General features: G+C 39.6%; 2 protein-coding genes across 2 annotated transcripts; both read right to left on the bottom strand.

Annotated features, from left to right (window-relative positions):
• Window positions 1–431: 431 nt before the first annotated feature.
• Window positions 432–5,452, bottom strand: snx10b (sorting nexin 10b). Its single transcript, XM_088307744.1, has 6 exons — window positions 4,656–5,452; window positions 4,378–4,490; window positions 4,202–4,302; window positions 4,012–4,113; window positions 2,748–2,957; window positions 432–1,912 (listed from the first exon to the last, which is right to left on the bottom strand). The coding sequence occupies exons 2-6, from the start codon at window positions 4,468–4,470 to the stop codon at window positions 1,795–1,797; spliced, it is 624 nt and encodes a 207-aa protein (XP_088163870.1). The 5' UTR covers window positions 4,471–4,490; window positions 4,656–5,452; the 3' UTR covers window positions 432–1,794.
• A 110-nt stretch (window positions 5,453–5,562) lies between these two features.
• cbx3b (chromobox homolog 3b) lies at window positions 5,563–11,518 on the bottom strand. Its single transcript, XM_088307745.1, has 5 exons — window positions 11,370–11,518; window positions 10,145–10,289; window positions 8,741–8,885; window positions 8,107–8,240; window positions 5,563–7,292 (listed from the first exon to the last, which is right to left on the bottom strand). Exons 2-5 carry the CDS (start codon window positions 10,282–10,284, stop codon window positions 7,172–7,174), a joined length of 540 nt encoding a protein of 179 aa, XP_088163871.1. The 5' UTR covers window positions 10,285–10,289; window positions 11,370–11,518; the 3' UTR covers window positions 5,563–7,171.
• Window positions 11,519–13,526: the final 2,008 nt, after the last annotated feature.

Below are 13,526 nucleotides of genomic sequence, written 5' to 3'. Positions count from 1 at the left end.
TTTCTAATGTTTTACGCGGGCTGGCAGAAAAATAAATCAGTGATATTAGTAAGGTACTCTGGAGTAAAATAAATACAGAATGTTTGTAATCCAGATTCAAAACTCATCTGTGAGGCGCATTGCAATTAAATTTATGTTTCAATTGTATTTGTTTGGATGTTATACTATGTCCTTGAGTTCCCACCAAGGCACTTATTGAGCAGACATAATAGTAAAACATTTTCAACCATATGAATGTCAAGCAGGAAAGTTACTAATGGTGCCGCGGTACATTCGCCGGAGCGCCGCAGGAAGAGTGGCTTCGCTTAACACTCGGTGACGGTGCGGTTGTGAGACTGAATAGGGATAGGCATCAGCTTACCCGTGATCTTGAACAGATTCAACTGGATAGATAGAAAACTCAGTTGAACAAAACGATAAGCAATAAAATGTTTAGGGGAAACACCGCTTTTATTGAGCAATATGACAATATGTGAAGTTGTTCGTCCAAGTACAACCCAAAAAAAAAAATATATAAAACGTACCATTGTAATCTTCCAACATTACAATTCAGTTAAGTGAAAATATTCTTGAAAATAATAATACTGCAAGTCACTTGACCATAATGCACATTGTGAATTTTGACACTCCAGCTAAATATAGGAAAATTGTACCGAAAAATACAGCTGAACTTAACTTGTCATTGTCAAGAAACTACAGTGACTCAAACGATGTTTTTGATGAATATACCAATCTTGTGTACTGTACATATTACATTACAATAGCATATTTGATATAAACAATCATTTTCTACACCTGCAATTAAAAAGAATAATTCCCCCAAAATGATGGGGGACACGCACACACATTCACATAAAAGATGTCTTTTCAGGACCTGCAAATGTGAGGTTACAGTCTGTGTGCAGAATCTAGATTTCAAATGCGTAGCATATCGTCATACTTCGCCCACACATAGAAAACATTATCATAAGTGGACATGCATGAGCAGACTTCCCACCCACACATCCTCGTTCGGATTTCAGTTTGAGGGCTCCTCTCCCTTCCGATGTGTTCTAAGGTGACGCATCTCAACCACCCCCACCCTTTCAATTCCTTACACGGTTCTTTGTGTCTGCACGGAATCTATAATGAGCACCGAGCTTATCTAATTAGCTGTGCGGGTACTGTATGTCACACCAGCCTCATCCTGTTTAGTGTTCATTAACTCTGCATGAGCACACTGCCGCTCAATGTGGGAGCACTTGCATACAGTAACTCCACATGTAGGAGTATCATATGCAGATAGTGTGGGATGGGATGGGTGACTTATAAAAATGCATCTAAAGAGAGTGTAGCTGGAAAGTTATTCTCCAGGGAGCAGTGTCCACCTGTCTTGCCGCTGGCCCTTAGAGACGGGGGCCAGTGCACTCCTGACATGTCTTAAAAGTTAAAACTCTGCTCCGGTCACATGACAAGCATGTCACAGCTTATTAATAAAAGCAGTCACTGATAGACGTGTGTTTACATATTTGTAAGTCAGCCCACTAAATTGCTGTGATATATTTGTGAAGTAAATATAGACAACATGCTGCACACTCTTGGTACAGTATGTGCATGAAACAGATGGATGTTACAACAGTGCCACCTTCTGGCTTCATTTTTCTGACAGCTTACTTATACACGTAAACACTGATTTACCTTTTACTTTACATGCTTTACACAGGAATATCAGTATTTTCATCATTATTAAAATTATGAGAAACAATTAAAAAAAAAGTGCGCTGGGTAACAGTTAACTTGATGATGATGATGATGTCATGGAGAATCTGGGGAAGAGCAGACGCTTTGCGCCTGCTCAGTTCCGACGTGATTAGATGACCTTTGCTTTAACGCCAAATCTTTAAATTGGCTCTCTGAATCTCTGCACTCGGAGCTAAAAACAGAAAACACATGAGACTACGTTTCATTTTTGTGTTGTTGATGATGAATATTATGTGATTGCTGTTTGTTGGCGTGTTTGATAGCAGAATTACATAAAAAAATCATTTTATTATAATAAATTTTAATAGAAACATTGCGGAGGGGTAGCACACGTTCACAGCGAGAAAGTGTTAAACATAAGGCCGCAGCAACATTTTTGAAAAAAAAAAAAAAAATGATTTAAGCTTTGGATGATTCACTATTATCTGTTCCTGTTTACAAAACAGATGAGCAGTTTTTCTTCCCTTATTGAGCCAAAATGGAAACCAAAAACCAAGGAACTGTGATTTTTTTTTTTTTTTTTTACTGTTAGAGTTTTAGCTATTACACCTATATGTGGTTTCACCTTTCAAACAGGGCCCCAAAGATCAACCATAACCACAATCTGGCCCATGAGAAGTTCTGCGACATTTTGGTGAGAGTTTGCTGAAAGGTATGTCTATAAAAATTTACTTTCACTTTTCACAAAAAAATATAAAATAAAATATAAAAAATATTGATTTATCTTAGAATTATGCTGAGCTTCACTAAGTCATTCCATAGATTTGTCTGATCCAAAAGTTAATCTTGTTGCATCTACATGCAATTACAAACCTTTTTGTGTCAAGGGCAAGTGTGTTTAAATAACGAGGTGATTTCTACAGTCAAAATGGCCCTCTCAGGCCTCAAGCCCTAGAGGCAGGTCTGAAACCCCCAAAATAAAGTTACAATTGATCCACAAACATGAACATTTCTACTAAGTTGACATGTAACTTCAGGAGGGTACACAATGTAATGGAATGTGATACCTGTCTGAGTCCGAGTCACCGGACATATTCGAGTCCTTCTGCAAGGCCTCTTGGGATAGAAACCTCCTGATGCCGCAGCACTGCACCGCTTGGGCCACCGAGTAACGGGTCCGTCCTTCGGCGCAGGCCTCCATCTTGGCCACGCTGAGCTGCGACTGCAGGAAAAGGTGCAGGCAGCTGTCGGACAGCAGCAGAGGACTCTGGAGGATCCTAGATGATGGGATCATAATATTTTAGGGGTGGCCTTTTAGCATTTTAGAAGAGCGCATTGAAAAAAGTGAAACGCTGGAGTCATATATTTAAATTGCGGTTTTTACATGAGTTAGTAGTTTCAATCTGCTGTGTTCTATATTTGACACAAAGCAAACGTCACTCACCTCGAACCAAATCAAAAGTTGAGTTTTACCTTAATAACATTGAGTCCAACCAAAATATTTTTGTCACCACGTGACAACAATCGTGGTATATTTATTCATTTAGGAGCTCAAGGCAAACCCGGTCATGGGACCTCTTCACACACATTTACTGCAATGATTTAGAAGTATCAATTTGGGACGTTTACTGTATTTCCTCGAACTCGAAGAGTTCTTAATATTCTTCTTGGGGATTATTATTCATTTCTATAATTATTGCTAGTTGCTACTCTGCCTCAATCAAAATCAAGCCTGCACACGTGCAGTAAATGATCATAGAGGATGTTGATGTGTTTTTAAGTGAGTGGCTCAATATTAAAATGGCAATAATTGCTTTTAATCTAAGAAAATTGGATTAATCAGTATCTGTGAGTCGTTTTGAGGCCCCACACAATAGTCTGTGTTTGCCTGACGGCTACTCCACCTCATGAAGTCACTCCAGGACTACTTTTCCAAACTGCATTTGTACTTTGAGAGGAAACAGAAAGGAAGCAATGAAGGACAGAATAGTCCAGAAGGCACAAGGGAGATTAGAAAAGAATCAATGAGCATGTGAACAGCATGACAGTTGAATGGTTAACACGTCGGTTAGGTTTTGGGTTCGGATCCCAATTTAGGACGCAAGGAAGAAAGAGAAAAGAAAGTAGAAGCGAAAATAGTCAAAGTAGTCTTTGGTCTTTATAATAAATTATAATTTTACTTTGAGAATGTAAATCTTGGACTCTGGCAAAAGTAATACTTTTGATTGGGTCAAATAAAAATGTTATGTTTGACTAGCTCATAAATATCATTTGAGACACGCTGATAAATTAAACTGACAAATAAGAGCATTTTAATTTTTTTTTTCTTACTGTTCCAAGAACCTCTGGAGACCCGCCATGCGTTCAGAGATCTGTTGTGCATTATTCAGGCTGAAGAAAGGGTTCTTCGGGGGTAGCTGTGGTAGTTGCGCCCTGCCAAGGATCATTTAAAAAATAAATAAAAAAAAAAAAAAAGACCCCTTGACTGAGTGCAGAGAAGGAAGCTGTCATTTCTGCTCACATCAGCATGGAGTTTGCTTGCAGTCTTTGTCGGAGCCACACAAACTCACTGAACCTCCTTCGCACGCGCGACGTCTTCTTGGTGAAGAACACGCTGTCGGTCTGAAAGGTGTGAAGATGTCAATTATTGGCGGGAAATATTACGTAAGTGGTTCAAAGAAATGCTGCTTTACTTACATGTAAGCAAATTTCATAATCCATGTAGGCATGCCAAAAATCGTTCTTTTGGATGCGTGGGTCTCGAACCCACACGCTGATGACCTGCTGCATGGATGACTAAAACAGGAATACTGGCCAAGAGGAAAAACAGAAGTATATTTTTTTTAATCAGCAGATAGAGGAAGTTGCATGAGACATTAGGAAAATCCCGAGAAGTGTTTTTCTTGCTCAGGTCCGAAAAGGCAAAAATGTCTTGTAGACAAAGTTAAAGGACACGATTTAATTGTCAGACGTACCTGATGAGTTCATCGGGAAGGTCAGCTCTTTCTCTTGCAGATTAACATGTCGCAATGTGTTTGTGTTTCGGAAGAATGTGTGATAGTGTACGTACATAGCAGCGAGCTGGAGGGTTTTATTTTCAGTAGCTCGGCTGTTTGGGGAAAAAAAAGGGCAAAGGTTTCAAAATATAGTCACAAGACTTCCACTGGCCCCTCCCATTTGTCCCTCTGGTGCTGTTGTAGCAAAAGACTCAAACAATTATTTGCATTATTTAATACAATATAAAATATGCTTTTTATGTATACTACTTTTACTTTATACTATTATGTACTATATCTTCTCAGGGTTAGGTTTTTGTAATTTACAGTAAAATTAAATGAAATTGTGATTTATAACCTGTACAACTCAATAAAAAAAAATCTCAAGAATTAAAAATGAACTGTGATAAAGTGGTCGCAAAAGTGTGCACACCCTCTTAAAACTGGGATCTTTCTGTCTTTAGAATTACCTAACCACAATAAACACATCTGACTCAGCACACACACCTTCGACCATTTAAAGTGATTAACAAGATGTTCTGGTAGACTTTTCCTGACATTTTATTGTTGTTGACTAGTAGAATTTCAAAATGCTTATGGACAAAATTTAAACAATGGAACCATGGTTTTGGCCATGAAATAAAAGGAAAACCCAAGTTTTATTTTTCCAAATGGGCCGCTTGTCTTTAAATCAACCGAATTAGATCAGACTACTAAAACAATTTCCAAGTTTTAAGCACTGAGCTCCAATAGGAGGAACCCTGAATAACCTCGTCTCCGGCACCATATGCCGCTGAAATTACATTTGCTCACGTTTGCTGATGAATGACTGTGAGATTTTTGCAGTTGTTAGCGCGTGAGGAAAAAGAATACACAAAGCCCTGAGTAAAGGTCACACAATGATTCTTTTATTTGCAGCCACGTCACAGATCTACAGTCTCTACACACACGCACAGTAACAGCCGCTCAGTAGTAAAGTAGGTGTGTTTTATTAGGAGGTGTAAGGTTAAGTCGAGCGTGCCATAACAGGATACGTCCCTTGCACGTGAGGAATAACTGACCGATGACATCCCACTGCTCATTAAGTGCTACATTGAACTATTTGGGAGACTTGTGTGCAAAAAATTGTGCACAACTCTTCAAGGGCAGTAAGGCGACTATTTTCTTTTTTTTTTTTTTTGCTTATCTCTGTAGTGAATAGCACCCGTTTGAATGAACTAAAGTGGATCTTTTTTAATAAAACAAAAAAAATAGATATTTGGTACAAAGAAGCTAATTGGAAATATGCTTCGTGACAATTTAGAGTGAAACATCAACCGCAAAAGACACTTTACAAGCATACGGCGAGAAAGCAAATGTAAAAAGTAGTCAAGTACATTTACTCAAGTAAGTTGCACTTAACCCAACTTCTTTTTTTTTTTTTTTTTACCCCTCTGCACCAAGAGTGGTTTCATTCACTAAAGCCTCTACTTCGCTACATTTACTGAAAAGTTTTAGGTATGTTGCAGATGAGCATCACAATGGAACTAGATTTTCACACAAATACAAAAGACTCGTTACAATAAACCAAAATATGGCAAAATAAAATGCAGTCAGGGGCACAATTGTGATAATAATTGTGATTTACATTTTTGGAGAACAAAAACGCGCACAACAGTGCCTCGGCTACTCAAGTCAGGTGCAGTGGTTCTCAAAATGTGGCACACAGGCTCCTGCTAGTGGTACGCGATGGACTCACTGAATTAATTGTTCAAACTGTGCATTTTACAGTGGCTTCCATTTTTTTATAACTCTAGTACAGTATATTTGTTAAGCCCAGTTCAGTTGTATTAAACTTTCTTTTTAAATCGAACCTTTGCGTGAAATACATTATTGATTGATTATTAAGACAGTTTTTTTTCTCCTTTTGTCACTGGTTCACTAAGAAACGGTCCATAATGTTACAGTGGCTGACAATAATTTGAAAAATACCTTTCATTTTTTAGGAACACGTTGGCCTACTATGCTACTGTATTTTAATGTTGGCCGATATAGTGGTATTTGAAGTTCCTTTTTTTTTTTAGGTGGTACTTGGTGTAAAAAGATCTAATAAACTACTTTTGCTTTAAATACTCAAACTACATGATATGCGCTTCATTTCACATATGACAGGGGTACCCTAACTGAGGGTCTAGTGTAGAGATGTCAGTTTACTGCCTAATGCTAAAATGTGCTACAACACACACTGGAGGAGGGAAAAAAATGAGCAGAAATATGAAATTACTACCTTCAAAAAATTTACAAACAGTCCACAGTGATAGGGTGTGCTACATGATAACACAAGAAAAGGCTACAGGTTAATCAGCTGCAAATAAGGCAGCGTTTAGTGTCTGTCGCACGGCGTGCGCGCCCGCCGTTATGTGCTTGAGGTCAGCTGAGCGACGCCGCTCAAGAGAGGTAAAAGGAAACTTCAAAACTTCACGGCGTAGGTTCACCTCGGCCCACGACGCCGGGCGTCACTGCTCGTCGTCTCCGCAGTGCCACGTCAGCTTCTGCTCGTAGAAGTCGATGACGGCCTGAGGGCACCTGGCGCTCGCCTCGTGAGCCGGCAGCAGGGCCACATCGTCAGAGTTCTTCCTGCATCGCAACACACATTGAAGTGACTGGATCAACTAAAGTAGGCGTGGGCAAACTACGGCCCGGGGGCCACATGCGGCCCGTTAAACGTTTTAATCCGTCAAGCCAAACTTGAAAGAAATTAAATGAATAAACCTTGTTTATGTTTTATGTTCTAAATACTGTGAAACATATGTATTGTTGTAATGCTTTTGTTCTCTTTCATTTAAAATGAAATGTATTTTTTTTTCTCTGATGAGGTGAGGTTACCAAAACACTCCATCCACCTGCTCCTGGTCCCCCGCTGTCAAATTTTAGAACTCATTGTGGCCTGCCAATCAAAATGTTTGCCCACACCTGATCTTAAGCATAATGCACGGGCTAACAAAATGACCATCAATGGTGCAGTAGTTCTAAGTTCCAACCCTTTCGGTGTTTCTCAATTCTTTCATTTAATTAAGAAATCACAATGTTTTTATGCATTACAGTTCATACTGCAGAGTTCTACTTTCTTATTTAAAAACATGGCCTACTTTTTTGTTGCTATTTTTTCGTGGGGTTGTAACAAAGTCATGTTTTTGTATTATTTCTGTGGAGCTTGAAACAAATTAATAATAATAAAAGAAATTTGATCACAATAAAAAAAAAAATCCCAGAAAAACAAAAGCCATTGTGTACTTTTCTGAATTAGCAAAGTCGGGGGAAAAAAAGAAATCAAGCCGCAGCCTAATGCACCACTTCCCTGAATTCAATGTCATGGTCACACATTTACAGTCATTGCACCAAGATACTATTTGCTGAATGTAAAACTGCACAGTTAAAAAAGTGAAGTTACCATTTGACTAAAAACATGAGCTCCCCGCGTCTGTCTGCAGAGCCGATGATGCATTCAAGCTCGGGGTAGGCGGTCAAGTCTGCGGGTGAATCTGGATAATCACCGTAGGGCTCAGCATGTATCTGCGGTGGGGACTACACAAGGTAAAAAGAGTTCAATGTGGTTTTACATTCTCATAAAAGAGGAATTAATTCAAAACATGTTCGGGAAAACGAACAAAGTGGCTTACTTTTCTTCAAACAAAGGCGATGTGATGTCGATGTCAATAAGTCTGTCTGCTGACTACTTTGCAATAACAACGGTGTTGTTTCCAAAATGTCAAATAAAAACATTGCATTTTTCTTTAGATTGCAATGATTGGCCATTGAATAAATCTTTAAAGATTCCATTTTAATCTGAGTTATTTGTCAGTTGCACTCTTAGAAAGGTCCACTTTGTTGATGTTATTTACAATGTCAAACAAGGTTTTATTTTGTATGTTGGGACCACAATATTCTAATAAAAATAATACAGAAATTCCAGTAGACACTTTACCTTGGTCACATTTAGGTGATTTTTTTATTTTATGGGTGGGTGGTGATGGGGGGGGGGTTAATAAGACGGAAACATTCCCACTCCCAGACAGTACACTCACTATTTCTGTCCCTTCCGTCATTTCTTCTTTTGGAACAAACTCCTGCTCCTCTTCCTCATTCCCGTGCGAGAGGCTAGTTCTCAGATACTCCTCGATCAGTTCAGGGCAGTCCAGGTTGTCTTCAGGCTCCCACGTGTTGTCTGCACTGGAAACGGGATGAACAAAAAAACAAAAAATAAAAAGGACGAATGCGCTTACAACAGAAATGCGAGTTGAGTAACATGGAAATTAAAAGCTATACAGCTCTCAGATTAAAAGACGATTTGATATATACTTTGATAGAAAGAGGTGCGATGTGATTGCAAGTTTGATTTTAAAGCGGAACAATTCGGGGGCATTACGATTCGATTCATTATGGTACGGCTCCGTTCGAGAGGGTATGACGCTATGAGTTTCTTGTTATTTGGCATACTGCATATGAACGAACAAGACAGTCCAGCAAATGTAGCATTTCCTTCAAAGATATATCCCGCCCATGAAGAACAATTCGATACGCATCTCAATACCATTTTTTTTAGGACTTATAAAAAGCATTTAGCCAGGCATTTAAAAAAAAAAAAACTTTTGCGAGTCATAACCTCAGTCAGTATGTATTCTTCTACTGTTACGGTTTAAAAGGCGGTTACTGCGGCGTAGGGCACAGGACACCGTGAGGACGATGGCGACACAGTACAAGCTTGCCTATTTGGTGCTGGTTGCTAAGCAACCAAAAAGGAAGTAGCCTGGTGCTTTTTCCCACTGTTTGGACATCAAGTAGACCACAGCTCGACAAGATGGATTTGTCATTTCTGCATCTGTCAAACAACCTGCAGTGGAGATCTTCATACGTTCATTTATTCATACTTTACCACGTTACTGTCTTGTGTGGCTACTTGAATATTGACTCCAACCTTCTGGTGCGACATTTATGTGTTCTCCTTGTGCTTGATCACGTTTTTACATGTACTCAGGCTTGCTCCCACATTTTCAAAACATTGTTCGGTTTACTGAAGACTCTAAATTGCCCAAATATGTGCCCTTCAACTGACTGACAACCAGTCACTTAAAGCCAGCTGGGATAGGCTTGATCATGTCTTGTGCTGTAGATTTTTTTTTTTGTAGGATCAGACATTTAGTAGACTTTGTTATTATTTTGGCAAAAGTCAAACACTGCAAATGTTTTGGTTTCAATTAGTTCACACCATCTTGTGCCAATTTTGCATGTCCTCACTTGCGTGACTGATTGATTTTAATAGTGTGCATTAATATCGAGGCAAAGGTCATATTCTGGAAAGCACATCAGTGGTTCAGTTGGACTGACAGTGATATATATAGTCATTGTTGTGGAAAAAGTTATCCAAATGAAAAGTAAGCCTCAGTATTATGATGAATGTGACTTGTTTGGTGAGAAAAAAATGTACTCACTCCGTGAAGCCTTTCCACTTAAGGAAGTACTCCACTCTTCCATTGAAGATCCTACGACGAGTGATCTTCTCAACCACAAACTCCTGCACGTCAGAAGAATCCTCCGTCTTCCTCTGCTTGGCCGTCTGCTTCTTCCTCATCCTTCCTGCAACAAGACACACAACAGTTACAGAAAGTGAGTTCAAACTTCATTTTTGCTTTGAAAGCTATTGTGATACGACACAGCATTTTGGAGTAGCTATTACGTCTGTGACATTGCGACGCTGCCCCCCTGCAATTGAAATTTGAATTGCAGCTAAATTAGTCCCAGATGGTCAGCCACTTATGAAAACTAGAACACTGCAAAACAGGATTCGGATTCGGCCGAGTCGCTGGGTGTTGGGGTCCTCTTCAAATAGGCTTGTTGATTTCAAACAGGCTTTGTTTAGATCAAGTAATTACTAATTAATAAAGCGCAGGGTGTTCCAAAAATATTGGCATCATTTTAAATGCAATTATCTTGAAAATGTGTACGTCTAGTTTAATGAAATTGAACAGTTTAGTTGTTGAACATCCTAAATTTATTCTGGGACCGAATTTGTAAGCGTTCAATATGTGTCCTGCCTGTGACACCACACTCATCAAGTTGGCAGTTTGCATTGAAGGCACGCCACATAGTCTTGGATGACTGATGTGCCATCTTATTCCCAGAAAACCTCAACCTAAAAACTAAAAAAAAAATTAAAATATACTGGAATAAAAAAGGTTATTTCAACCAAAGTTGGCAAAATTGTTGTTTTTTTTTAAGTCATGTCAAATTTTTGGGGACACATTTGAGAGTTTTCCCTCTTTGAGTGTGTGTTTTTAAAGAAACGCTTCTGACTCATTCGTGGGTAAAAAGAAGCGAGATTGCCATTATTAGCGTATATTGTATTGTATATACCAATAACATTTTCACATAGTGACGTACTATGACATTTTAATAAAGTAAAATATGCGTCTAGGAGGCTCACTAAAGGTTGGTAAACGAACACGAGTGTGCGTGACCAGCCGAATCCTTCTTCAAAGAACCCATGACGTGTGTTTACATAGATCCACCTGCTGGATTCTACCCGGAAGGCAACACGCTACCATCCAAACACGTTACTCGTCCACGCACTTTACTTTCCAGAACATTCCACCGGCCTAGAAGTGTGCGTGGGACAGATTCGGCTCATTCACGCCGCGTGGGAAAACAAACACATACGTTATTGTGGTATAAACGCGACAGCCTCGCGTCGTTCCTTCGTTTCGGTTCGGGGGAGGTGAGGGCGGGGGTGGGGGTCGTGTCCGGAGAGTAGTAACCCGCACTGATCGTCCTCGGTACCGCCAAACGAACCACTCCGCCGTGTTTACATGCGAGGTAAGAACTTTTCGGTGGGCGAGTTCGATTAAAGATGGCCGTTGGATGCTCGGAGGAAGGAAGTGGTTGCCAAGGGAAAAGGTCATGCCAGGAAAACCAGGGAGGAGACGACGGGAGCGCGCACGTGTGGACCAATCACACGCGAGTCCGTCTCGTCCGCGTCCTCGTGGGCCGCTGGTCCGGAAGCAGCTCCGCCACTCATGGGTGTCACCCGGGTATGACACGCGTGTGACATCCTCTGACGTCGTGCGAATTGGTATCATTATTATTTTTTACAACTATTTTTCTTAAAATGTTTGCTGTATTACAATATAGACACAATTTTAGGCAAATAGTATTTTAATATATTGTTTACGCTGTCAGACCGCCAGTTTTCACGGAGGCATGTGCACTCAACAACCTTTTATTAAACATCAATGAGGAGACCAGCGAGGAAAAACCTCCGAGGCATTTGATTGACAGACCCTTCTTGTCCAATTGAAAATCACGAGGGTCCTCATTGGCTACACAGATCCACGTTTTTCCCAGCATGTTTTGAATATTTTTCAAAGCCGTTTTTGAAACAGCCGCTAGAGGGCAATGTCTCACTGAAAAAGTATTGTCAAATTCAAAAGATAGTAACCCCTTTGAGCATTTACTTGATCGCCTTGATATCCAGCTCAAGGTCCGTGTATTAGTAAGAACATCTTCGTTCTCACTCGTATAACAATTCAAGGCACGAGTAGAACGACTGCATCTTACTTAACTCCCCTTTTTTTCATCGAATGAATCCAGTTCATATTTAAAGCAGATTGAGCATTCATTTGATAACCTTGATCTCTCTCTTAAATTGGTTCTGGGTGGCCAAAAACGGGAGTAGTAGTGGAAAAAGTTGTAAAACAGATATATAACAAATATATGGACTTAAATTGGATAGCATGAGTCTTGATGAAATATAGTTTATAGGTATTTAAAAAAAAAATAGATTTTATATATGGCTCTCAGTATGACACAGTTCAGTTCTACTCAAGTGCAAACTGCTACCACATAATACATGACGTCTTTGACAATTTCAATCAAAAACTGAATATTATTTTCTCTGATTTAATCTAATCCCTAAATAAGAATTCCAATTTACAGCATTTGCAAAAGTCATTACACATGTGCTACTGCCTTCATATTTGTAAAGGCATAATGTTTTCTACAGGTCTTATATTGTAGACCTAGTTAAATGTCACAAGAATGTTTTGATCAGTCATTTATGGAAAAATGTTAAGTGAGAAGCCACCAGAGAAGCCACTTGGGATGCGATTAAAAATGTTTTCATGACAGAAGCCTGCATGGAAGATTAATGTGTGAATATTCGCTCTTGTTCTCTCTTTATGGATCCTACTCTGTGAGGACCAAGCCTCCATGTGAATCCATTAGTTTCTGTGGCAGGATGGGTCCAGTTCAGTTCTCAGTGAGGCGTCGATGTCATTATCAGGAATTGTTCTAGATTGAAAGTTTCTTCTGCAATCAGTTATTGACACAGCGCTGTTGATGTTCTCAACTTCAAAAATAGTTATGATAAAAGCAGTCGGTAAGGGGATAGAAACATCAGGACCACAGACATATTTACTGTAGCGGTACTCACCAGCTCATTCTGTATTTAACGCATATGTTTTCTTTTGCCACACCGAGCAAGAGCAGCGACAATGCTCCGGTTACACACGGCTCACTGCCTCCTTTTCCATACAGTGAGGTTTCCATGTGAGATGTGAGTGCGCCACATTTAAAGGGAATAAGAGAGAGAGAGAGAGAGAGACAGACAGAGAGAACATTTTTAACTAACTAATTTAAGGGCGAAACATGTTTGAATCAGTTCAACATCATTTGCAAGTAAATAGAAATGCTTGATGGGGCAGATTAAAGAACAGAGTGGCCCATCTATGGCCCCCAAACCTTCCTTTGCCCACCCTAGTTCTAAACCCACTATCAAAAACTCAGTTCAATCTGTTTTTCATTTAAAAAAAAGCCCCA

Source organism: Idiotropiscis lumnitzeri, chromosome 10, assembly GCF_059441095.1.
Source record: "Idiotropiscis lumnitzeri isolate Australia: NSW breed Sydney's pygmy pipehorse chromosome 10, RoL_Ilum_1.0, whole genome shotgun sequence".
NCBI lineage: Eukaryota > Metazoa > Chordata > Actinopteri > Syngnathiformes > Syngnathidae > Idiotropiscis > Idiotropiscis lumnitzeri.
The sequence above is the reverse complement of the archived record's forward strand: the minus strand, read 5'-3'. Positions and strand labels throughout refer to the sequence as shown.